Genomic DNA, 26,714 nt, shown 5'->3' with positions numbered 1-26,714 from the left:
ATAAAGGCAATGCTATCTCTAAGTAAGGTTTAGCTAGATGGATTGTTACATGCATAAAACCATGTTACATTAAGGCAAAAAGACAACTTTTGATCACACCTAAAGCACATTCCACTAGAAAGAAATGTGCTTCTCTGGCATTCTTAGGAAACATACCAATGGCAGGCATATGTAAAGCTGCCACATGGTCTACTCCTCATACATTTACAAAACATTATTGTGTAGATGTAGTTCCAAAACAACAGGCCAATATTGGTCAAGCTGTCTTAAAAACATTATTTCAAACAACTTCAACTCTAGCCACCACAATTTTGCAGAGAGTAACTACTTTGTAGTCTATGCATAGCATGTGTATCTGCAGCTAAACATGCCATTGAACGCAAAATGTCACTTACGCAGTGTACATCTGTTTGTGGCATGTAGTGCTGCAGATTCACATGCACCCTCCCACCTCCCTGGAAGCCTGTAGTCGTTGCAGTTTTCTTATTTGTACATATGTATATACATTTACATTTGCATGGACATCTACTTTTACTTACCATTTTTATAGAACATTTATATTCTTACACTCTAGTCAGCCTGACATTTCAGACATAAAAAACACAGAAATTCAGCAGTTGTAGTTAACTCAACTAACTGTAATGTACGCCCCGGCAATGCATTGCTATGACCTCACATATTACATCATTCATGACATGGTCAGTGACATCACTTATAACATCACTGACTACATCATCCACAAAACCAAATACACACCCACATAACCAGTCATTTATCGATTGAAACCCCCATACAATAACTAAAAAACACACACAATCACTCACTCGCCCACTTACGTACCTATACAACTAATAACATACCCATCAGACACCCATACAAACACTCACAGCCACTCATGCACCCACCCAAACATCCCCTCACTCAAAATCCAACACATCCACTTAAACACGCATTTCCACACATATAAACCCACTCACACATCCACGTACCCACTTCTGCAATCACTCACACGCCCAGAAACACACTCATACACCCACTGACACACCCACATATTCTTTCACAGTCATTCACACATGTCTACAGCTACTCAAGCTCTCATTCAAACACCAGCACAGCTACTTCAACACTCACTCATACACTAATATACAACTAACACATCCCATTCACACATCCAATCAAAGTCTTACAAAGTCATAAAACCACGCACACATCCACATACACAGTCATACAACCACTTAAAAAGGAAACAACAAGCCTACAAAAACACTCACAAGGTCATTTCCATGTGCATACACCTGATCACATACCCAATCACACACCCATATAGCAGCTCACAACCAATCAGAAACTACTACCGACAGTAATATAGGGCCAGATGTAGGAAGCCTTTTGCGCCTCGCAAACGGCGAAAAACGCAGTTTGCGAGGCGCGAAAGGCCTTACGCGATGCAGAGTCACATTTTGCGAGTCGGTACCGACTCGCAAAATGTGATTCCGACTCGCAAATAGGAAGGGGAGTTCCCTTCCTATTTGCGACCACATCGCGATGTAGAGTTGCTTTGTGACCGCGAAAGCGGTCGCAAACCAACTCGCAGTTACCATCCCCTTCCCCTTTGTGAATGCCACAAAAAAGTATTTTTCAGAGCAGGCAGTGGTCCTATGGACCACTGCCTACTCTGAAAAAACCGAAACTAAATGGTTTCGGTATTTTTTCTTTTTGCAGCTCGTTTTCCTTTAAGGAAAACGGGCTGCAAAAGAAAAAAAAAAACTGCTTTATTTAAAAGCAGTCACAGACATGGTGGTCTGCCGTCTCCAGCAGGCCACCATCCCTGTGAGTGCCTAGACTCGCTATGGGGTCGCAAACTGCGACCCACCTCATGAATATTCATGAGGTGGGTCTTTGCGACCCCATAGCGAGTCGCAGAAGGTGTCTGAGACACCTTTCTGCATTTCATATTGCGAGTTGCAATTTGCGAGTCGCTATGACTCGCAAATTGCAAGTCGCAATATGAAACCTACCCACATCTGGCCCATAGCCACTCACATTATATACATATTAATATCTATTAATAATAGTGCTATAGACCAAATTGTAATTTAACGTATGTAGGAGGCTGGCCTGGATTATAGTGGGTACCTGATGGTACTTACACCTTGTGTCAGGTCCAGTTATCCCTTATTAGTAGATTAGTAGTGTTCTAGCAGCTTAGGCTGATAGAGGTAGCTATAGCAGAGCAGCTTAGGCTGAACTAGGAGACATGCAAAGCTCCTACTATACCACTTATATCATATAGCACTGTATCATAAGAATCACAATATTCAGAGTTACTAAAAATAAAGGTACTTTATTTTAGTGACAATGTGTCAGAAATATCTCAGAGGATATACTCCCTTAGGAGGTAAGTAAAATACACAAAATATACACACAAACCAAAATCAGGTAAGTAAAACAATCAGAAAGTAATGCAAACACTGTATAAAGTGAAATGCGAACCACAAATGGAACCCTAGGCTAGTGTAGTGTATAGAGGGTTGCTGGGAGTGGAAGAAAACACTAAGGGTGTCCAAGATACCCCACCCCAAGACCCTGGAAAGTAGGAGTAAAGTACTACTATTTCCCCAGAAACACACTAACCTCGTGATAGAGGATTTTGCAAAGACCACAACAGACTGCAAAGCACTGAAGACAGATTCCTGGACCTGAGGACCTGCAAAGGAAGGGGACCAAGTCCAAGAGTCGTGACAGTGTCCGGGGGGGGGGGGACAGGAGCCCACTAAACCCCAGATGAAGGTGCAAAATGGCTGCCTCCGGATGGAAGAAGCTGAAGATTTTGGAGCAACGAAAGGCTCTAGGAACTTCTGCTTCGTGCAGATGTCCCACGGAGTGCTGGAGGATGCAGAGTTGTTTGCTTGGCAAAAGACCACAAACAAGCCTTGCTAGTTGCAAGGGTCGCGGTGGAAGAAAAAGGGTGCCGCCCGGGCCCAGGAAGGACCAGGATGTCGCCACTTGGGAGAGGAGACAGAGGGGGCCCTCAGCAACATAGAGAGCCCACGCACAAGAAGGTAGCACCCACAGAAGTCCTTGAACACTGGTTCAAGAAGCCTGAACATGGAGGTCGTCTCAATACTGCAAAAGACGGTTCCACGAAGCCGGACATCAACTCAGGGAGCTGAGCATTGCAGGACAGAGTGCTGGGGACATGGGCTTGGCTGTGCACAAAGGATTCCTTGGAAATGTGCACAGAAGCCCTAGCAGCTGCAGTTCACGCGGTGCACAGGTTTACTGTCTGGAGAGGGGAGGCAAGGACTTACCTCCTCCAAATTTGGATAGGTGGACCACTGGACAGTCTGGGTCACTTGGGTCCACCACCTGTGTTCCAGGGGCCACCCTCGTCAGGATGAGAGGGGTCCCAGAGTACCGGTGATGCTGAAGTTTGGTGCCTGCTGAAGCAGGAGGAAGATTCCGTCGACCCACAGGAGATTTCTTCGTGGCTTCCAGTGCAGGATGAAGGCAGGCAGCCCCCAAAGCATGCCCCACCAGGAAACAGTCGAGAAAGCTGGCAGGATTAGGTGCTACAATGTCGCTGCGAGTCTTCTTGTTGCAGTTTTGCAGGCATCCTGGAGCAGTCAGCGGTCGATCCTTGGCAGAAGTCAAAGAGGGAGATGCAGAGGTACTCTGATGAATTCTTGCAAGTCGTTATCTGATGAAAAGTCCACTGGAGAGACCCTAAATAGCCCTCAGAGGAGGATTGGGCACCTAGTCAGGTAAGCACCTATCAGGAGGGGTCTCTGACGTCACCTGCTGGCACTGGCCACTCAGAGGCCTCCAGAGTGCCCTAACATCTCTGGATTCAAGATGGCAGAGGTCTGGGACAGGCTGGAGGAGTTCTGGGCACCACCCTCCCAGGGGTGGTGATGGACAGGGCGGTGGTCACTCCTCTTTCCTTTGTCCTTTGTCCAGTTTCGCACCAGAGCATGGACTGGGGGTTCCCTAAACTGGTGTAGACTGGTTTATGCAAGGAGGGCACCAACTCAGAGGACATTCTTTGTTCTGCCTTCCTGGGACTGTGCTGCCAGACCCCAATAGGGCAGAACCCTGTCTGTGGGTTGGCAGCAGCTGTAGCTGTAGAGAAAACCCCAGAGAGCTGGTTTGGCAGTACAAGGGGTCCATAGTGGGCCCCGGGGGAGTATGGAATTGGCTCCCCAATACCAGATTTGAATTGGGGGGACAATTCATGATCTTAGACATGTTACATGGCCATGTTCGGAGTTACCATTGTGAAGCTACACATAGGTATTGACCTATATGTAATGGTGTCCACGCACTCACAAAGTCCAGGGAAATGGCCCTGAACTATGTGGGGGCACCTTTGCTAGTGAAAGGGTGCCCTCACATTTAGTAACTTTGCACCTAACCTTCAGCAAGTGAAGGTTAGACATATGGGTGACTTATAAATTACTTAAGTGCAGTGAAAATGGCTGTGAAATAACGTGCGTGTTATTTCACTCAGGCTGAAATGGCAGTCCTGTGTAAAGGTTTGTCTGAGCTCCCTATGGGTGGCAAAATAAATGCTGCAGCCCATAGGGATCTCCTGGAACCCCAATACCATGGGTACCTAAGTACCACATACCAGGGAATTATAAGGGTGTTCCAGTGTGCCCATTAGAGCTGGTAAAAGTGGTCACCAGCCCATAGTGACAATTTTAAAGGCAGAGAGAGCATAAGCACTGAGGTTCTGGTTAGTAGAGCCTCAGTGACACAGTTAGGCACTACACAGGTGTACACACTCAGGCCACAAACTATGAGCACTGGGGTCCTGGCTAGCAGGGTCCCAGTGAGACATATAAAACACACTGACAAATAGGGTTTTCACTTTGAGCACTGGAGTCCTGGCTTGCAGGATCCCAGTGAGACAGTAAAAACACACTTACATATACTCACAAACAAGCCAAAAGTGGGGGTAACAATGCTTGAAAGAGGCTACCTTCTCACAGTGGCTTATTATAAATCTTTAAGTTTCAAATACTTTTACACAACACTCACTGGATGATGTCATCTGTGATATCATTTAAGGTGTCATCAGGTATATCATCAGTGGTGTCACTGACCATGTCAGGCACCAGCGTGGACTTGTGTGCTTCAGTGGGAGTCCAGAGCAGCTAAGAAACATTGTAAAAAACAGCAGATGTGGGATTGGGGGAGTCTATGGATGGCTGGTGTTAGACTTGGCATCCTTGGTGTGGTCTCCCCTAACTTTTTGTCTGTTTCCCTGCACTAGAGGGGCCTAGGGCCTGTAAATCAAATGCTACTAGTGGGCCTGCAGCACTGGTTGTGCCACCCACAGTAGTAGCCCTGTAAACATGGCTCAAATCTGCCACTGCAGTGTCTCTGAGTGCAGTTTTAAACTGTCAATTCGACTTGGCAAGTGTATCTATTTGCTAGGCCTAAACCTTCCCCTTTTTATACATCTAAGGCACCCCTAAGGTGGGCCCTAGGTAGCCCCAGGGGTGGGTGCAGTGTGTGCTAAAGGTGGGACATGAACTTATGTGTTTTACATGTCTTAACAGTGAAATACTGCCAAATTCGGTTTTTACTGTTGCATGGCCTACGTCTCTCATAGGTTAACATGGGGGCTGCCTTTAAATATGATTAAAGCATAGATTCTCTTTGGGAGCAGATAGACACATGGAGTTTAGGGTCTCTGCACTCACAATTTAAGAATACAGCTTTTAGTAACGTTGTTTTTTAGATTGTGTGTTTGAAAATGCCACTTTTAGAAAGTAGTAATTTTCTTCCTTAAACCATTCTGTGACTCTGCCTGTTTGTGGATTCACTGTCTGGGTCAGTTTGACAGTGGGGCTGTTTGCACCTCTCTCTAAACAGTGACACAAAGGGAGCTGGGGTGTAGCCTGCATATCCTGATGAGCCATCTGTGCTAGGAGGGCGGTCACTCACACCTGAAAGGGCTGTGCCTGCCCTCACACAATGCAGTCTCCAACCCCCTGGTGTGTGTCTGAGGCCTGGCCGGTCTCACAAACAAGAGAGACTTTCCTTTGAAGTAGGCCTACTTCAAAGGCAGAAAGGGGTATAAGAAGAGCACCCAAAACACCTGAAAATTAGATCACTTCTGGAATCAAGGGCAACCTTGAAGAGCTGAGGAAGAAGAGCTGTCCTGCCTGTGACTGTGCTTTGTGGAGCTATCCTGCAGTTGCTGCTTCTTTCGGTGCAAGCGGACAGAGACTGGACTTTGTTGCATTCCTGCTTGAGAAATTACTCCAAGGGCTTGGAGTGGAGCTTGTCTCCTGTTTTGAAGCCTCAGGGACAGCAAAGGCTTCACCAACCACAAATTAATCTATTTGCTGTGGACTCTAGCTTGTTAGAGGGTGCCATTCCAGTTCCTGGACCCCTGAAAGTGAATTCCTGGAAAGAAACCAGTCTACTGACGCCGGACCATGGCGTGAGACTTTGTGAAGGACGCCGCTGCCCGGAACTGCGGCGCCGCTTGCCTCGAGGCCGTGGACCTTGCTGAAGTGCGAATCCGACAACCCTGTGAGCTGACGCCGCTGCCCCGGAGCCGCAATGCCACCTGCCCCGAGATCGTGGACTTCGTAGAAGCCCGATGACCCTGTAGGCCTCGCGTTGCTGCAATCGCTGATCCTGTCTGACTTTGCTGACACCGGAGTGTCGTAAGTCCAACATCCGTGACGATCCATGCCATTGCACCTCCTGTGGCCCTGTGACGTCATCACGACCCTGTGAGGTCACGCCAAAGCATCGTAACTCTGCCGGACTCGCATCAGTTGGAACCAAGGGACCGACTTCGCATCCTATGCCGTCTCACCTCCACTGCCCTGTAATGAGGCCCGACGCCACTGCGCAACACTGCAGTCTTCCTGCCCAGTGGCAGCGGAACCAATGCTGCATCGGATCCAGCAAAGCCGCACTCCCCGACTCCGTGCACTGCCCTGTTTTCAGCCTGTTTTAAAGGTACTGTACCTGGGGGTCGACCAACTTAGTGAACGACTTGGTTACGATGCCGTGTTTTAACAACTTGTAGTGTTTTCACCTCAAATCAGTGTTTTCTGCTTTTAAGTGCTAAATTCATATATTTAACTCTATATTGTGGATTTTTATCAAATTTGGTCTTGTTTATTTAGATAAAATATTTAATATTTTTCTAAACCTGTGTTGTGTCATTTTGTAGTGGTTCACTGTATTAATGTGTGTGTTGGTACAAATACTTTACACCTTGTCTCTGAAGTTAAGCCTACCTGCTCGTGCCAAGCTACCAAGGGGGTGAGCGGGGGTTAACTGAGTGTGATTCTCCTTTACCCTGACTAGAGTGAGGGTCCTTGCTTGGACAGGGGGTAACCTGACTGCCAACCAAAGACCCCATTTCTAACGGTTGGCCACTCAGACATGGAGGCTGGCTGTCCACAAAGGGTTGGGCAAAGGGCCAAAACCCAACCTCCCGAAGCGCACAGCTGAAGATCGTGCCCAGGAAAGGGTTGGGCGCATACGTATTGTAATAAGATATTACTTTACAGAAAAAAACAGAGAAATGCACTGAAAAAAAATGAAAAGCCAAAGATAAAAGTGGAGTTGAAAGTAAGAAAGGTAGTAAGATTTTAACTTAAATTAAAAAACCCAAGAAATTCACTAAAATAACAAAGGTTAATAAAGTAGAGGTATACGTAGATCTTCTACTAATAGAAAAGCAACTAACATTTAAAAATCAAAACCTACTGAAATTCACCAGTTCTAGGTAACAGACATAAGTATAACTTGTATACATGACAACATCTTAGAGCAGGCAAGAGGGAGATTTTTTTAAAATAGTCAGGAGAATGTATTTTCCCCATTAACTTATATTGAAGGAGATGCAATCTCCCTGAATCAGATCTATTTGCAACTATAGTGACAGACAATCATCATTTCATTTCCAAAAAATAGACAATTTTAATACAACAACATATATATTTTTTATCCACAAAAGTATAAATATATGGGCTGATGGATTTCTATGTTATACTTTTAAGTTCATTGTCTGTATACAGTATTTATACTTTTGTGGATAAAAAATATATATGTTGTTATATTAAAATTGTCTATTTCTTGGACAATATTGATTGTGGTTATTTATGTTTGTTTATATCTATTTCTGTCGCATGATGTCCAATAACACAGTTTAGGAAATGTCATTATAGTGTTACATACTGTGCTTTTGTAATTTGACTTATCAGATATTGTTTACTTATGGATGGATCTGATGGTTACTTTTACAGAGACTTGGGTAGGTGTGCTATCTCTTAGATAATCTGTATGATTTTGGTGCCCAGATTGTGGGGTCGGGACGGTGCTGCCCAAAGACATAGGATGTAATGTGTCTCTGGAGACAAGATTCAAAGCAGATCAGAAATTTGAATGCTTAATAAAATATAAGTGTAATACAGAACAATATAAAATGCAAATGCAAATGCAGCATCTGTCTCATTGAATCAATTAAAGCACATAAGATTTTGTCGGCACGAGGGCTATCAGTTACACAAATAATACAATAATAACTAAAATCAAAATGTGCAGCAAATCAATAGGGAACCGGATAGCATCCCTAGTAGAAACCCAAAAGTCTCTGGCCCACCCCAAAATCCGAGGATTTATATAGCCAAACTCACCATAGAAAATGATGGAACCTACAAAGTCAACATGGCGCAAGCAGAAGTATCTATTCATTGACAAACAATTTAGTTACCTTCCGTAATGCCTTATCTGGTAGAAACTATATCTTGCAGCAGATTCCTTACCTTAGAAGTATACCCAGGCGTCAGACTAGATCTGCCAAAAAATTTGTGAGCGATACCCCAGCCAACTTGTGGGTGGCGTCGTCCACGCCGGAAGTGATGTTCACGGTGCATATATAGACCTCACCCAGGTGCACTGACCTCAATTTATTTTTGTTACTTTCTATGTCAGGACCGTGGAGCCATGAAGACCAAATGGGCAAAATGGCCATCCCGACAGGTCTGACTGTCGAGCAAGTAATTTTTCATAAAAATGTGCAATGAGGTCCATGTTGCTGCCTGGCAGATATCCAGGACTGGAATGCCACATGCTAATGCAGTGGTCGCAGCTCTAGCTCTGGTGGAATGAACTCGCAAACCCTCAGGGGTTTTTTTCTTGGCCAATGCATAGCAGATCTTTATGCAAAGTATGATCCTTCTGGAGATGGTCTGCTTCTGCACGGCAAGTCCCTTCTTCACTCAAACATATCCAACGAAGAGTTGGCCGTCCACCCAGAACTCTTGTGTGTGGTCAAGGTAGAATGACAATGCCCTTTTTAGGGTCCAGATGGTGGAGTCGCTCTTCTTCCTTGACAACATTCAGAAGAAAAGAGACCCACGTGTGAAGCAACAGTTTATCATGATAGATAGTCAGATAAGGAGGCTTGGATTATAAAGCCTGAAGCTTGCTAACCCTGTGAGCAGATGTTATTACAACGAGAAAGTCCAGGGTAGGCAGGACCTTAGCCAACCTGAGCATTTTAAACTTCTTCTTGAAGAAGAAACTGAGCAGACACAGGTCTATGATAGGACAAAGGCCTCCTTCCTTATTGGGTACGAGAAAGTAGCAGAAATATTAACCACGTCGTCCTTCTGGCATTGGCATCCACTATACCCCTACCTTGGCCAAGATAGCCATTACTTCTTGGTGGAGAAGGCATAGGTGATCCTCTATCAGCCTGTCCTAAGTTGGTGGCAAGGGAGGAGCGGTACTTATGAGTGGGAGGGAGTACCCCTTTGGATGATCTGCAAAACTCACCTGTCCGATGTTATGGACTGACAGTGGGGCAGGTGATGGCGAATGCTGCTGCCAACTTGGTGGCCATGATGGTATGAGGGTAGATTAAGGGTGTTTGGAGGCTGCAGCTGCTGGGGCGGTGGACTGGCCCAACCTCCGGCTGCCCGACTCATGAGCTCTGTGGGTACCGCGCTTATGCCACGCAGAGGATGTGGAGCATGTGCGGCGCAGTGGCTGGGAGGTTAAAAGGATGGTTGGAAACTTTTTCTGTGGCCACGAAAGGAGCCAAAGGCGAACTTTGGGTAATGGGTGCCCATAGAAAGGCCCAAGGACCTGGCCATAGCCCTGCTGTCCTGAAAGCGCTCCAGCCCCGAATACACCTTGTCTCTAAAGAGACGGGAGCCATCAAAGGTCATGTCCATAAGTGATGATTGGACACACCCCCAAAAAGTCAGTTGTCCTCAATCAGGTGTGGCGCCTCAAGGCCACCATCGACAAAAGTGCTCTATCCAGTGAGTCAGTCCACCCCACAGTACATAATGAACTTTGCTGCATCTCTCCCGTTGGCAACAGCTTGGGAGAGTACGGCCTGGGGATCCTCCAGAACTCTTGGCAGTACCTGCGGAAAAGTGTCCCAAGAGTCTGAGAGTAGCGGCATAGTCCTGGAAACTCTGGGAGGCGCAGAGACAGTCCAGGCAATGGCTCTACCTCAGAACCAGGCCTCGCTGCATGATGCTCCCTTGTCACGTCGGCTGACAGACAAGATGAAGTTGAAGACCTCTTTGACTTTTTTCTTTTTGTGGCGATGGGACTTACCCGAGTGGCCTAAAGACTTCGACATACACCTTGGGCTCTGCGAGTACTCAGAATGTTATCAGGAGTTCACAGAAGTATCATGCTGTAACATCACTGTGATCAAAACAACAAAGCTAGAGAGACCAATACTCAAATGAGGTAAAGTGCTTAGCTATACCTACAAGGAGAAACAAGGTGCTGGCTGAGCACCAAAGGTTTTTCTTATATTGTTGCATTGTTGAAACTGAGTGCCAGTTTCGACTACAGTGGGTGTAATTGGTACTGCTGAAGAACGAAGTACTGAAGCTAAACAAGAGTGAACCTGCATAGAAGTTGTTAGATGTTAATGATTATAATGCAGCAGATTATGAACATTGTACTGTACTGCAAAAGCATAAAGTCAATAAAAATAAATTTTTAAGTCTGTTGCCGTAGTTGTGCCCTCACTTCCACTAGAGCTTCTCTGCATCTGACAACCACACCAGGCAGTGTCTTTAAAGTCCCTTTCTGTTTTAAATTCCCAAAATGCACAGCAACATATGGGATGAAACCCAGCACCGGAAGGAGACATGGCACCACTTACCACCTCGGACAAATCATGCTAAATCTGTCTCTTGTGCAAACTGTCATATTCAGCTTTTCCGAAGAAAAGGCTACATTTTAGTGTTGATTTGTGATTTTATTTTGATTAGTTCTTCACCAATGAGTTTTTTGCCGCAATTCCCTCTTTACAATTACACAACAACAACGTTATACTGGTCTTCGTAAAGGTTCACTGATGCTGTAAGTAATGTCTTGTATAGTATAAGCATTGCACAATATACAAAATGGAGAAAACATCTGAAACACAATATAATTCCAGAGGAGTGGGAATACTAAAAGAGAGACTCTCAACTCACCTGTGAAGAAAATGTAATCAAACTTGTTCTCCAGCAGCTCAGTGGTTTCCTGGGGTCCCCCACACACCACAGCAAAACAATCCTATGGAAAAGTCATGAGAGATATTGTGAGCACTCGCTGCTCTCTGTACTGAATACAAATCTGTCAAGAGTCATTGTCCCAGAATGAAAGGTGACTCTTCAGACTATGGCAAAGATCCGTACACTGTCCCTCATCCTCCCAGACAAAAGCAGTGACCTGTCATGTGTTCCACTGGCACCCCTAGAAGAAGGCCCCTGAAACCCTTACACAACCTAGATGACTTCACTTAGCCTACAGGCTCCTCATGAACTCAGCCAAAACCATCTTTTACAAAAACACCATCAATGAGGCCTTTACTAGAATCAAACCATTCTTCAAAACAGCCAGTCATTGTGCTTACCAGATTCTTCAGTCTCACATGCAATCAACAAGTATAATGCAATCAATCACTGAGAAAATAGACAAAATTGAGACTCACATCAATAAGAATTGGTATTGGCAGAAAGGTGTACAGGGGGCCAGAGCTCCACTTGAGATGAGAAGCATCAACTAATGAGAGCCACCTTGGAAACTCCAGAGAGCAGAACCGATGACATTGCATGTTCTAGACAGCAGTGAACAAATTTAACCAAGTCTCTCTCCACTGCTCAGACAGGCCTTGGTCTACCTCCATTTGGAGACTCCACTCATGATCTGCTAGGCTTTTTTAGCTGAGGTTGTCTGCTCTAACATTCAGAGAGTCCGGCAGGTGTTGAACAACCAGGAAAATGCCCTGATGTTCCAACCATGTTAAGAGACACCAGATGTCTTGAAAGAGCGTCCACAAACCGACCCTGCCCTGTTTGTTGCAGTAACACATGGTAGTGGTATTGTTCGTAGACACCTGCACTAGCCTTTCCTTGATGGAGGGGCGAAAAGCTTTCAATGCCAACCGGATTCCTAGGAGCTCCAACGGATTGATGAGAAGTCCAGATTCTGCTGGAGACCAAAGTCCTCTGATCTCCACCTATCCCAGATGGCTGTCCCAGCCCAGGAGTAACGCATCCGTCACTACTGTCACCTCTCCTTCACCCCTGAGGCATGGTGGGATACTGGAGGTGCTCAGGGTCTTAAAGGCACGGTGCCAAAGTTTTTATGGTTCTCCTATGTTAACCTGCATGCAGCCTATTGGCTAAGAATGTTCCAGTGTTTTTCAATGTAGTTTTTTCTCTTTTTTCTCTGATGATTACTACTGCTTATTTCCCTAGGCCCAGTGGTGGGGCTTTGGTAGATATTTTTTCTCTTATTGTAATTTTGAAAAGAACTTTAAAAAAAAACAAAATAACTCCATAGAAATAAAACATTTTAGCCTGTTTATGATTATAGTCTGCATTGCTGTTTTACACATGAATATATGAGTTTAGTATGAACATTTGTCTACTAAAAATGCTATATATATTTTTCATGCATATTTCATACTTTATATGTGTGTATTTTATATATGCTCTGGGGTCCCCGCACAAGGGTGGGAATATTCAATGTTTATGACTATTGATGAGGATCCCCTGGAAGAGAACTAAACATCTTCTTCCTGAAGGTATCCAGCCCCTTGGATTCCCTGTCTCAGAAGGGGTAGGTAATGTCCCAGGGTTTACTTTAGAAGAGGAGGGTTAGACCACCAACATCTCTGGGGTGGGGTGTGTTGTGAGGAAACTGGTCTGGGTTGGGGTAGGGCAATGGCAGCAGGCTATCAACCTATTCACAGGAACTCATGTGCAGGGCTTGGGCCAGCCCCCAAGAAGGATGTCTGTGCATCGCTAAACCAGAGAAGCAGTTCAGATCGGGTGACTCCCGGCTGAAGCACCTCCATCAAGATATGTGTCTTGACAGCCATACTGGGCAGTGGAAGGTCTAGCTCCTCAGCAGCCCTTCCCACCACTACACCAAGTGAGGCTCCCTCCTCTGTAGCAACGGTAGGAGGAGACACCAAGCCAATATCTGGGGAGGATTCCAGTCCACTGGCATCCACCAGATCCTCACACCAGGTGCATTCTGTGACATGTAGAGGCTGGTATTCATCAGGGTCCAGTGGCCCCCTCCCAATCATGTTCAAGCCCTAGCCCAAAGAAATAGGACACAGACCCTGGCCTGGGTGGTCAGCCCCAAGTCAGCGCCAGTGTTGGGCGATGCCCATCCAACTCTGTATCGGAGTCAGGGACGAGAATGGGGACTGAGCCACCGGAGGCATCGGCAGCGGAGCCAGCACCGGAAAAGGCTGAGGTGGCTCTACCGGTGCAGTTCTGGGGTCAAACCCACTAGCAAAAGACCAGTTGGGGCCCTTCCCAAGTTCGCAGGGCCCGAAGGCGCTCCACCAGGGATGGGTTGCCCAAATATGAGGTGTAAAGCCTCATAAAATTCACAAAGTTTGGCAGGGGGTTCGCTCCTGGAACCGAGGGGTGGCGCGGAGATGGGCGGGGTGCAGGCTCAACCGCGGAGCGACGCCTTGAATGCCAACGCTCCCTCGACTTGTCAAATGACTTTGATGGAGGGGGTGAAGTCGGAGACCTCTTCGAGTTCTTGCACGTCTTCCATTTGTGGGACTTAACAGAATGCCCAGATGACTTCGACTGTGACAAAGAGTATAGGAAAGTCACTCTTTTTGGCATGGTTACTCCCACTTTCTGCCTATCAATGTGTTTTGACTGTTTTCACTGGGATCCTGCTAACCAGGACCCCAGTGATTGTGCTCTCTCCTCTAAATGTGGTTGCATTGTTACACTTTACATCTCACAATTGGCATAGTGGTGTACCCCTGTAAGTCCCTAGTATATGGTACTTAGGTACCCTCGGCATTGGTACACCAGGGTTCCCCCATGGGCTGCAGCATGTATTATGCCACCCACGTAAGCCCATGCAAACTGTGTCTGCAGACCCGCCATTGCAGCCTGCGTGAAAAGGTGCATGCAGCCTTTCACTGCTGGTCACTGTAAGTCACCCCTATGGTAGGTCCTCCTAGCCCAGATGGCAGGGTGCAGGTTCCCGTGAGTGAGGGTACCCCTGCACTAGCAGAGGCGCCCCCACAAACTCTTTTCCTAGACTTTGTGAGTGTGGGGGACGCGATTTTATGGGTGTTCTGGACATAGGTCACTACCTATGTCGAGATACATAATGGTAACTCTGAACCTGGCCATGTTTGGTATCAAATATGTCAGAATCATACCCCAATACTGTTGAAAGTATTGGAAGTGTGATTCCATGCACTCTGGGGGCTCCATAGAGGACCCCAGCATTGCTACCACCAGCCTTACACGGTTATCCTGGCAGCGGTGCACTAGACTTCGCAAGTGCAGGGAAGCCATTTGACCAATGTACTGGCAACTGGTCATTACCTATGTCCAGCTACATAATGGTAACTCCAAACCTAGGCATGTTTGGTATCAAACTTGTCGGAATTATACCCCAGTACTGTTGCCAGTATTATTCCATGCACTCTGGGGGCTCCTTAGAGGACCCCCAGTATTGCTCCTACCAGTCTCCAGGGTTTGCTCTCAGAGGGGTAGCTGTGGAGAGCAGCTAAGACTTACCCAGGAGGCTGTAAAGCAGTTGCTAATACCACACAGGTCAGTCAGTGATGTACACACAGGAAAGAACCATGCCAGTGTTAGATAAATATCCTATATTTATTGTAACACACATATTAGAACAAACTTTGGTATATCTCCTAACAGGAGATTTGATCATACAAAAATATACTTAAGAAAAGGTATGTACAGGCATATAATAACATGTGCCCTTGGGGGGGAGGGGCTGGAAGGTAGGCTGGGGGGTCAAACAGTGTACTAAGTAACCGGAATGCGAGAATCACTCCCAACTCAAACTACCACCCAAGGACCTTTAGGACTGGGGAAGCACAGAAACACACAAAATAAGTAGATAGGATTCCCCAGGCACTTGTGTGCAGAGTTGCAACCCTGGGTCAGTCTCCACAGGATAGCATGGGTAGAGCCCGGTTGGAGTTTTTGGAGTTCTAGGACCCTTTCCAGAGGACCTCGAGTAAACCCATTGGGACAAGGGAGGTTGGATAGTGCCCCCACCCGTGGATACCGAGAACAATGGAATGCCTATATCAGGGAGCCCAGGTGCATAGTGGTGAATTTATTGTGGAACCTCCTGTTGAAGTCAATGGGGACCTCGGTTGTCCAGATGCTGTTGTGATCCGTGAGACATGGTTTCCAGAATAAGGGGACCTTAGGAAAGAGCGGACAGAGTCCAGGCCACCGAGGGGTGCCCAGGCGGTGCAGGAGGGCAATGCCCACCCTTCCAGAAGATGCTTTCCTGTGGGACGGTGGATGAAGAAATGCAGCTGAGGAGTTCAGGCGATGCAGGAAGATCTCTGGAATCATTTATGAACTGCCCTACGCCGATCATCGGATTGCAGAAGGGTCAGTGGTCAGCAGGACCACAACAAGCCTTGGCAAATGCAGGTAGGTGTTGCATGAAGTTTGCAGGATTTTTGGGACCAGCAAGGTCCAGGTGACCCAACCTTTACAGGTAGGTCAGAGCCAGCCCTCAGAAAGCAGGAGAGCCAAGAGGAATCATTGTAGCCCCCAGCAGGACCCTCTGGCAGTAGGTACAGGAAGTCACAGGGAGGCCTCAGCAGCACTATAAAGAGGGATGCCCACGTTGCAGGAGTTGCAGAGAGGACATCGTTCAAGGAGGTGGAGAGTGCTAAAGACTAGGGGTTCTTGGAGCTAGGAGGCCTTTGGGCTGAAGAGCCAACAAGCCTTGGCAATGACAACCAGGTGCGGTGCACAGGGGTTCCAGCCAAGCATCTCTAGCGAGGGACCACAGACTTCTCAGATGCAAAGAAGACAGGTCAGACATCTGGAGTGCCACTGAGCCACAACCTGTGTTGTAGAGCCTTGAAGAGTCTGTGGGAGAGCAGGATCCACAAACTGGTCATTGTCGCTGAGGTGCCTGCGGATGCAGGAGAGTGACTCATTCACTCCAAGGGAGATTCCTTCTTGTTTTTTTAAGTGCAGGCAAAGTCCCTGTGACTCTGGAGGATGCACGGCCACAGGGGTTGCAGAACTTGGAAACAAAGTTGCAGTAGGAGATCTACTGGTTACAGTCTTACTATTAGTTCCAGTGAATTCTGGTATCCAGGTTGCAGAAATGTCTTGCAGAGATTTGCAGACAGTTCCTGAAGTCTTGCAGACGAATCTAGGGTCCCACCCTCAGGGGAGCCCTTAGGTAAGCCTGGGAGGGGGTTGGACACTTACTGCCGAGGGGAGGAGGGGGGGCGTCACCCAGCTTGACTAACCAGTTAGGTGCTCTCAGGGGCCTCTACTCATCTTATTTCTAACATGGCAGAATCAAGTGGCCACCTGGCAGAGCTCTGTGCACTCCCCTGTTCTTTGTGTGGCTTTGCGCCAGAGGGGCAACCAGGGGCTCCTGTACTGGTGCAAACCAGTTTATCCAAGGAGGGCACCAAATGTGCCCTTCAAAGCAGTCTGGTGGCACTCAGAGGCACCCTAACGCCAGCCCACAGGCACGTATTTCTGAATAAGAGGTGGTCACATCTCTATGTTACAGGAAATCCTTTGTCCTGCCTCCCCCTGCCTGAGTTAGGTTCAGCACAAGGAGGGCAGAACAGTGTCTGGGGTCGGCAGCAGCACGGGCTGGCATGCAGACCCTGCAAGTCTGTACAGGCAGACTTTGGGGGATCCCCGAGGGAACATCCAGAGTACATGGTATCATGCAACTGAAACTGGAATCGGTGCAGTTCCATAATTCCAACATGTTTGATACCAAACATGCCTTGGTTCGGTGAAGCCATTATGTAGTTGGACAACTTGTGTTGACCAGTGTCCACTACCTACCTTAAGATGGCTTCCCTGCACTTACAAAGCCCAGGAAATTGAGTCTGGGGTTTGTAGGGGCACCTCTGCTCATGCAGGGGTGTTGTCACACTTAAAACCATGCATCCTGCCCTTGGGCTGAAGGGCTACTTAGGGGTAACTTACAGGGTCAGAGTGCAGTGACCATGATATAAGGTAACCCTTATATCTGTAGTGAACGGTGCATGCACCATTTCACACAGGCTGCAATGGCAAGCCTGCATTCCCAGTTCCATTGGGCCCCTATGGGTGGCACAAGACATGCTGCAGCCCCTGGGGGACCCCTGGGTGTACCAATGCCCTGGGTACCTAAATATCATATACTAGGGACTTACACAGGTGCACCAGTATGTGAATTGTGGGGTACAAAGGGTATCATAAAACTAAATTTAGGGGAGAGAGCACTAACACTGGGGTCCTGGTTAGCAGGATCCCAGTGCACTACAGTCTAAACATACTGACACCAGGCAAAACGTGGGGGTAACTATGACAGAAAGGAACTACTTTCCTACACCAAGGCCTTATTTCGGTGTCAACAGGAATTGACAAACTTGTCGATACTGGGAGCAGCACTGATTCACATCCATATCCGATGGCAGAGAAAAAAAGTGTGACAATGGAGTTGGTGCCTATGTACATCCATGATCAGAGGGGGTGTCACTGAGACCTCATGACTTGAAAGATTTCTTTGAAGAAAAACAAGTTGCATTTGTCCAAGCCCAACACTAGATTGCAGGAGTATGCAGGGCATGTGCATCTACAGCCACACATACTACGAACATATTAGTTTCCCTCTACTTCACTCACATACTACATCTTGACTCCACCATCCATACTCAGAATCTAACTTTCATCACAGCCATGAAAACAAAAGTGCATTTATTTAATCAGGAATGTTTCACTCAAAGCTGTAAATCAAGAAGCTGAATGAGTCCTAAGACCTGGAACTACCCGGTGTAAGTAGTGTGCCATATGGACTCAAGCTGTCGATCACTGCTGCAGCCCAACAGGGTGAAAACACACCTGGGCACCGGGGGTACTTGTGTTTCTACTGAAATGGCACATGGTCATGCTGTGTGGCTGCACTGCCCCTTATGGAACAGGACCAAGGGTGATTTGCATATATCGGGCCCCCTGCTATGCAAGACCAGCTATGAAAATGGAATGAAAAGTGCACAGGGTAACTTCCAGATGTTAAAACTGATTTAAGTCTTTCAGCCTTCTTTTCATTTGCTGTCTACTCAGCTGGAGCATGTTTTAACATGTTAGATGACAAAAGGTGCTCTTCTGCCACCATATGGATGTTCTCCTCTCTTCTGGGTGCATTTCATTTCTAACTATAGCCCAGTAATGAGGGAAACTTCCTGCTTGAAGTTGGCCATGTGATATGCAGAGTCCTTCAAGGAGGGCAGTGTAACCTTAAACAAGTTTCTTCACTCCAAATCAACAGGACCGCAGCCTCTTCTCCACATGGCCCACACACTTGCATCTCATATTCCATGCTTAATTACTTATGAAGAAATAGAAATAAAAGCAGGAGACACATCCAAAGTGGCATGGGGCTGATCATGAGAAACAATAAAACTGGCCAAGTGATGGGGGCACTGTGCACAGAGTAGACAGCAAACAGTCCACTATATTAACTTTTGGAGATATTTCAGCAAACATCTGGCCCCCACCATGACACTTCTAGCAAGAAAAGCAGGAGAACCGTATCAGATCTAGTGACAACAGTGGAATTAATGTTGAAAGGATATATCCATCAAACACTGCTGAGGTCTTCACATCTGTCTACAATGACATCTGCCTGATTCTGGTCTTCCAGTGAAGGCAACGCTACCAAGTCTTTCTCCCAAACCAGGATCAAAAGTGCATACAGATGATGCTGGTAATATTCACATTATTCTACCTATTTATGTGTATTTATTATTAGGACAGAAATTAAAAAATACATTCATAAGATAAGGCCCAGAATAGCCACCCAGATTTCCCTCGATCAAAACTCTTGTAGGGGGCTTTAAAGAAAGTGGTCAAACGGCTCATGTCACCTATCTGTTGCACTTCCGCTGTAACCACCCTCTGAAGTCTCTTCTACAAATCTCTTCCTAAGCATCCAAAACTGAGAGGACTAAAGCTTCTTTCACTCACTCTTCAGCTCCTTCCCTTTCTGCTTACACCATTTCTGCTCTATTAAATCAATTCACTGCCCTCTCCTTGGAGGACTATAAAAGTGCCCTGTTATACATTATATCAGGGTCTCTTCCTGCCCTTTGCCCTGTTCAATTCTGCTTCTGGCAGATGATTCCACAGGCTCAGCATTCAGAGGTCTTTACAACCAATATGTACCTACAGCACATCGAATTGAGGGGATAGCCACTGCGCACAGGCAGTCCATCACGTACACTCTCAAAGCAAGTTCTACCATAGCCTATCCCGCGGACAGGCCCCGACCAACATGATCCCTGAGCACATATCCCACCAATGTTAACCTGCACCTTTAACTACCACTAATCTGAACACAGTGACCAACACAGAGACTCATGTTATAACACTCATAACACACTATGCTCTCCAGAGAGCAGCCAACATTCACTGGCACCCAAGTACAACAGTGTACAGCAGGTATCTCCAACCAGTCAATCCCGAGCTATCAGTAGCTCACAGACCCCATAAGAGTAGCTCACAGCCTTGAGTTCATTTTTAAATAAGCACAGGGTCACATTTTTCATTTTAAAGGGAAGGCTGTGTTTATTTTACATTATTACCATCAGGCTGCAGATAGGGTTTGATAAGGAGCACTTCTGGAGTCAGATTTGTTACCCATGGTGAGGCACAGAGGCGAAGAATTGAATCACTAAGGTATTTAACTCAAACAAAAGTCCTTAATTACTTGATATTGGAGGTGAGAACAAAATTATGTTTATCAAAGCTTTTAAATAGGAGAAATTAAAATGAAAAGTTACCTTAATGATTAAGTTAACTTTTCATTTTAATGTTATCATTTTTGTTCAAAGTGTTGCATTTAAAAATAGCAGGCCTCTTGCTCCCAGTGGCTAGTAGGACACTGTGCCATAGGTCTAACTGAAAAATACTGTGATTTATTAAATGGGAGAAATTCAAAGTGAAGAAAAATGTTCCATGCTATGGGCATTTTTGCACTTTAAATTTGTCCTGTTTAAAAAAGAAATGGTTGTATGTTTGTGTTATACATGTAACAGTGCCACATATGGTGAAAGGTGTGTCCTGTGCTACAAGTACAGACAAAATATGCTTTCAGACACCAATACACATATAGCCTATTAATATGCACAAAAAGTTCATTCATTTCCAAACACCAAACTCTCACTGGCACGCATGGCAGCCCTGTCGCAGTGCCCCTAATTCAAAATATTTTGTTCAAACCATAGTATTTGTCTCTAAGGACATTAGGCTTAAAGTCAATGAAGCTGGGTGTGGAGGTGTCTGGTAAAACTGCACAAGTGTCTTGGCCTTCAGTAGCTAATGATCATTTACACTGATCAGAAGTAGCTCTTGCTACAGAAAAGGTTGGAGAACTCTGGTGTACAGCAAAGAGGAACTCGATCTTATAAGGGTACTTGATTTGTTGTATTTGTGTATGTGCAACACGCACAACCACCTTAGAGGGGTATCCTGGCACTCAGCAGGTGTGTGTGCCTAGCCCTGCCTAGGGTACGTTGGTTAATTGAAAAGCCAGATGACACCACAGTTGAGTGTGCACATCAGTCAGCTGCTACCACCACAAGTTCTCTGGACAATGGCCCCACCCTAGAGCGCTAGCCACTCTAATGCAGCCACAATGTGTACCAGAGGGCCCAGCTCAGGCTCACCCACCAAGGCCTGCGTGGTTTCTCCTTTGATTTCTTCCAATCATGCAGCTCCACCAACATCCCAGACCTACAGGCATGGACTCTGTGTTTTTCAATACAAGGTTCCATTTAGAGCAGCACAAACCTCACAAAGCGTGAGATGCATGACATGCGTGAGGGATTGCAGTAGATTTTGGGAAGACATTTAAAAAGCTGGGTCATGTGATCACTCTAGTTTCTGCAGCTAGTGTTTTTTTAACACAGTATCTCTTTATTCGTTTTCATAAAAGACATTACTGTTCAGCTAGCGAGTGTACCAACAGTAATTAAATGCAAGCAATTGTTACACAAACGTCTAGTCTGGTATACATATATGACTACATACGGCTCTAATCACTGACTATTCAAACCAGAGAGAGACAAGGCTGGTGCACAGGTCTCTGTGTGAGCTACAGTTCTCCAGCCAGGTAAGTCACCACAACAGCCGTGTCACACATGTGGGTGGAAGCAGATTCTAAGCAGTGTAGTAGCTATCCATAACATTAGTGCTTCCAGTCTAAAGGAGGTAAGTTTCTGAAGCTAGCTCAATTACGAATAGCGCCACACTAAAAACTATAAAAGAAAACATTTTGCTACGACTGCACCCAACAAACAAATCCCATAGGTGGCAAGGTACCACACCTGATCAAGGTAGCGAGGCAGCAGATCGGCCATGAGCTTCTCCGTGTTCGTGCTGATCTCTGATGGCTTCAGGATGCCGCAGTTTCCTACAAGGAGAAAAAAGAAACCAGAAGTCAGACAATCCCTGCAGGTCAGAGGCCTTCAGTAGGGTGGATAAGAAAACAAGTTACTTACCTGTAACTACAGTTATCCAGTATTGGTATCTTTCATAAATTCACATGCTTGAATCATCCCCGTCGTCGAAGTGGGAGTCCCACGGTACATAAAATAGCAATAAATAATAAATAAATATTTTTTGCCATAGGCTATAATGGAGTCAGAGCTTGCTCATATAGCCTATCCATGTCCTTTTGTGAAAGGACCCAAACCTGCCTGCTGTCCAATCAGGCACCAGCACCCTCTAGAACCTTCTCCAGAGAAGCTCTCTTCCTCAGATTTTCCAGCACAAGAGTGAAAAATTAAAAAACCTGAGAGGAATGCGAGCATCAAAGGGGAGGAGGGTGGGTCGCATGTGAATTTATGAAAGATACCAATACTGGATAACTGTAGTTACAGGTAAGTAAGTTGTTTTCTTATCCAGTATTGGATCTTTCATAAATTCACATGCTTGAATCTGAATAGACAGCAGTATGGTTGATAAACATTGTATCCAGCGTGGGTGGAGGGTGCAAGCATGAAGACCCTCTATCTAAATTATAGTTAATAATAATCATAATAGTAATAATAATAACATTTATAGAAAACTCATACATTTCTGAGCGTGAGTTACGAAGGAATACAGATACTCTAAGTATGTGCATATATACATTTATATAATATAGATAAAATTCATCTATCTGCATACACATTAACAAGTACATACATATGTACACTTTAGATATTTCACCAGGAAACACAATAGAAACATGGTTATCTGTATCTTAAACCATATGACTATAACTAAGGAAAGATCTCACCTTAATGAAAAAGATGGCGTAGCACAGCTTGTCCTACTAGAGAGTCTGTTCTTTGTGATGACTCCAAACAATAGTGCTGCGTAAAGGAGTGTGTGGTTTTCCATGTCGCAGCCTGGCAAATTTTTTCAAGGGCAATACCTTGAAACAAAGCAGCCGATGTGGAGACTGCTCTTGTAGAGTGGGATCTCGGGCGCCTAGTCAAGGGTTTTCCTGCCTTGGTGTGACAAAATTGGATTGTGGAAGAAATCCATCGGGCTATAGTGGCCTTGGTTACTCCTGTTCCCTGACGTCCCAGAGAATAAGATACTAGGAGTTGGTCTGATTTCCTGATGTTCTTGGTACTTTGCAGGTAAAATTTTAGGCATCGTTTAATGTCCAAAGAATGGAGAGTTCTCTCTGCTATCGTAGTAGGGTTTGGAAAGAAGGTTCGTAGAATAACTGGTTCATTGAGGTGGAATGAAGATGGAACTTTGGGAATATATCTGGGATTGGTTCGGAGCATAACAAAATCCTCAGAAAAAACTAAAAAGGGTTCTTTAGTAGTGAACGCTTGTATATCACTGACTCTTCTGGTAGAGGTGAGAGCGAGCAAGGTTGACACTTTCCAGGTGATGTACTTGAGTTCAGCTCTATGGATGGGTTCAAAAGGGGCTTTCATGAGCTGGGAGAGAACAATATTAGGGTGCCACTCTGGCGGAGGTAAGCGAACTGGAGGAAAGGTGCGGAACAGTCCTTTCATAAACTGTTTGATGACTCTGGTTGAACCAATAGACGGCATGTTAGCCGATCGTCTGTAAGAGGCTATAGCTGCTAAGTGAATCTTGACTGATGCATAGGAAAGACCAGCCTTGGAAAGGGAGAGCAGGTAAGGAAGAATTTGCTCAGGATTGATTTGAAATGGGTGAAAATTGTTCTGAGAACACCAAACACAGAACCTCTTCCATTTTAATTTGTATGTCTTATTCGTGCTCTCCGCTCGCGCTTTAGATAATATGAGCGTACATTCTTGGTCGATGTTCATATCTTGGAACTCTCTGAACTCAGGAGCCAAGCATGCAAGTGCAGTGAAGTTGGGTCGGGATGTAAGATGAGACCCTAATTCTTCGATAGAAGATTGTGGTTGCAAGGGAGACGGACTGGATTGGCTATTGACCGGAGGAGGAGCTCCGTGTACCAGTACTGCCTCGGCCACTTGGGGGCTATGAGAATGATCTTGCAGCCTTCGGTCTTCATTTTCCTGAGGAGTCTGGGAATCAGTGGAATGGGGGGAAAAGCGTATGCAAAGATCCCGGACCATCTTATCAAAAGAGCATTTCCCCACGACCCCAGGAGTGGGTATCGACTGGCGTAAAACTGGCATTTGGCGTTCAGGTTGGTGGCGAACAGGTCTAGGATCGGCCGACCCCATCGTTGAAAAATGCTCTCGAGTATGGTCTGGTTGAGTTCCCACTCGTGACAGTTGTCGTCTGTCCTGCTGAGAGAGTCCGCTAGAGCATTGTTGACCCCAGCCAGGTGCTCTGCCCTGAGGCGGACGTTGTTCCGTGTGAGCCAGTTCCAGAGAGACTGAGCTTCCCTTGAGAGGGAGAGGGATCTTGTTCCTCCCTGCTTGTTGATGTAGAACATGCTTGTTGTGTTGTCTGTTCTGACTAACACGGATGATCCTGCGATGCGTGGCAGAAAAGCTTTGAGCGTAAGATGAATCGCCTTCAGTTCTAACAGATTTATGTGCATCTCCTTTTGGAGCTTGGACCATCTGCCTTGAATGCGCATGTCCTGTAAGTGGCCTCCCCATCCTTCCAGGGAGGCGTCCGTGGTGATAACGAAATCTGCTATTGGTGCCAGAAAGGTTAGACCGTGGGAGAGGTGGTTGATGTGGGACCACCATTCTAACGTCTGCCGAATCCTTGGTGTGATGATTATTAAATCGTCGAAGGATCCTTGTGACTGGGTCCATTGGAGTTGTAGTTCTTCTTGTAGAGGTCTCATCTTGAGTCTTGCCAGCGGTACTAGGACTATGGCTGAGGAAATCATGCCCAGAAGCGATTTGAATAGTCGTACTGAAACGAACTTTCTTGCGGAGATTGTGACAGCCAATTGGGTCAGCTTCTGCTGCCTTGCTAGGGTAAGATATGCCTTGTTTTGGATCGTGTCCAATTCTGCTCACAGGAAAACTCTCCTGCGTGCGGGGAACACGACTGACTTTTGTAGGTTCACTGTTAGACCCAAACTGTTGAATAGTCTTAGGCAGGCATCTGTGGCTTTTGAGGCTAGTAGAGATGACGGAGCTTTTATGAGCCAGTCGTCCAGGTAAGGGAACACTTGGAAACCCTTGCTTCTGAGGGAGGCTGCGACTGGGGCAAGGCATTTCGTGAAGATTCTCGGAGCTGATCTGAGGCCAAATGGCAGGACTCTGAATTGATAATGGGCACCGGCTACTGTAAAACTGAGATATTTGCGATGTTTTAGGTGTATTGGAACGTGGAAGTAGGCGTCCTGGAGATCTAAGGTTGTCATAAAATGTCCAGGATTCAAGAGGTGCAAGATATCTGACAATGTGATCATCCTGAAGGATTGTTTCCGAAGGAACTTGTTGAGCTTCCTGAGGTCTAATATAGGACGCCACTCTCCCGACTTCTTCCTTATGAGGAAAAAACGGGATTAGAATCCGAGACCTCGTTGCTGCAGAGGAACTGCCTCTATAGCCCCTTTGGCCAGAAGGCTGAGGACTTCCGCTTGAAGCAGACGAAGGTGGAGAGAGCTGCCTGATGTTGGTGGGTGAAGCGTGGCTTTTCTGTGAACTCCAGGGTATGACCTCTTGTCACTATATCTAGCACCCACTTGTCCGATGTTATCTTCTTCCACTCTTGGATGAAGTTGGAAATGTTTGCTCCTATTTGTTGATGTTGCGGGCATTGAGGGAGCATAGCCGGTGCCTGTGGAAGATCATTGCTTTCTGGGTTGATCTCTGGATTGTGACCCCTGTCTTTGTTTCCCTCCCTGTCTGGTATAGGAGGCAGTCGATGATTGCCTGTACTGCTGATGGTATGAGGGCCTGTACTGCGATTGCTGGTACTGTCTATGAAAGGAACCCCGAAATGAGGTGAAACCTCTCCCTCTAGCCCCTCGAAAGGGCTGCTTCCTGTACTGCAGGGTACCCAGGGACTTGGCCGTGTCTGTGTCCATCTTAATGGTTTGAAGTGCGTCATCCACATGTTTGCCAAACAAAGATTCCCCATCGTAAGGCATGTCGAGAATTCGGGACTGCACTTCTGGTCTGAAGGATGTGGCCTTGAGCCAACCTTGTCGTCGTAAGACAGCGGCGCCCGCTAGTTGGCGGAAACCAGTAGAGGCTATGTCCAGAGCGCAGTCAATAATCTCTTCCGACACACGCTCACCTTCCTGTAGGATCTTTCGTGCCTCTTCCTGCTTATTTTCTGGGATGAGGTCCAGGAAAGGTTGCATGTCGGACCACATCTGACGATCATATCGGCCTAAAATTGCTAATGAATTCGCTGCCCTGACAGTGATTGCAGGCATTGAGGAGAATCTTTTGCCTATATTATCCAGTCTGCGACCTTCCTTGTCTGGAGGAGTGGAGATAGGCGTTGATGGATTTTTGGAGCGCCTTTGAGCAGCCTGTGAGATGACCAAATCAGGCTTTGGATGGCCAGTAAGGCATGCCGGAGAATCTTGGGTCGCCTTATATTTTTTATCCAGTTTTTGTGGAACTGGAGGAACAGTAGCCGGATTCCGCATAATCTTTGTGCCCTCGCTCCAAATGTAATCAATAATCGGAATAGACCGTACCGACTTCCGTGATTGTTCTTTGAAATCATGCAGGAAGCATTCCGATTGGG

The 26,714-nt window shown here is 46.3% G+C and overlaps 1 protein-coding gene across 6 annotated transcripts in view; it reads right to left on the bottom strand.

Annotated features, from left to right (window-relative positions):
• Positions 1–26,714, bottom strand: part of LOC138293662 (aldehyde dehydrogenase family 3 member B1-like) — a 144,987-nt gene that overhangs the window by 41,993 nt on the left and 76,280 nt on the right. For all 6 annotated transcript variants that reach the window (XM_069232963.1, XM_069232961.1, XM_069232962.1 and 3 more), the window contains exons 5-6: positions 21,902–21,987; positions 11,493–11,574 (exon numbers count right to left, since the gene is read on the bottom strand). In XM_069232963.1, the coding sequence (XP_069089064.1) occupies positions 11,493–11,574; positions 21,902–21,987 (168 nt within the window). The remainder of the gene's footprint in view (positions 1–11,492; positions 11,575–21,901; positions 21,988–26,714) is intronic.

The sequence above is a fragment of the Pleurodeles waltl genome, chromosome 4_2, assembly GCF_031143425.1.
Source record: "Pleurodeles waltl isolate 20211129_DDA chromosome 4_2, aPleWal1.hap1.20221129, whole genome shotgun sequence".
In the NCBI taxonomy this organism is placed as follows: Eukaryota; Metazoa; Chordata; class Amphibia; order Caudata; family Salamandridae; genus Pleurodeles; species Pleurodeles waltl.
Note: the sequence above shows the minus strand (reverse complement) of the source record. Positions and strands in the feature narration are given on the sequence as shown.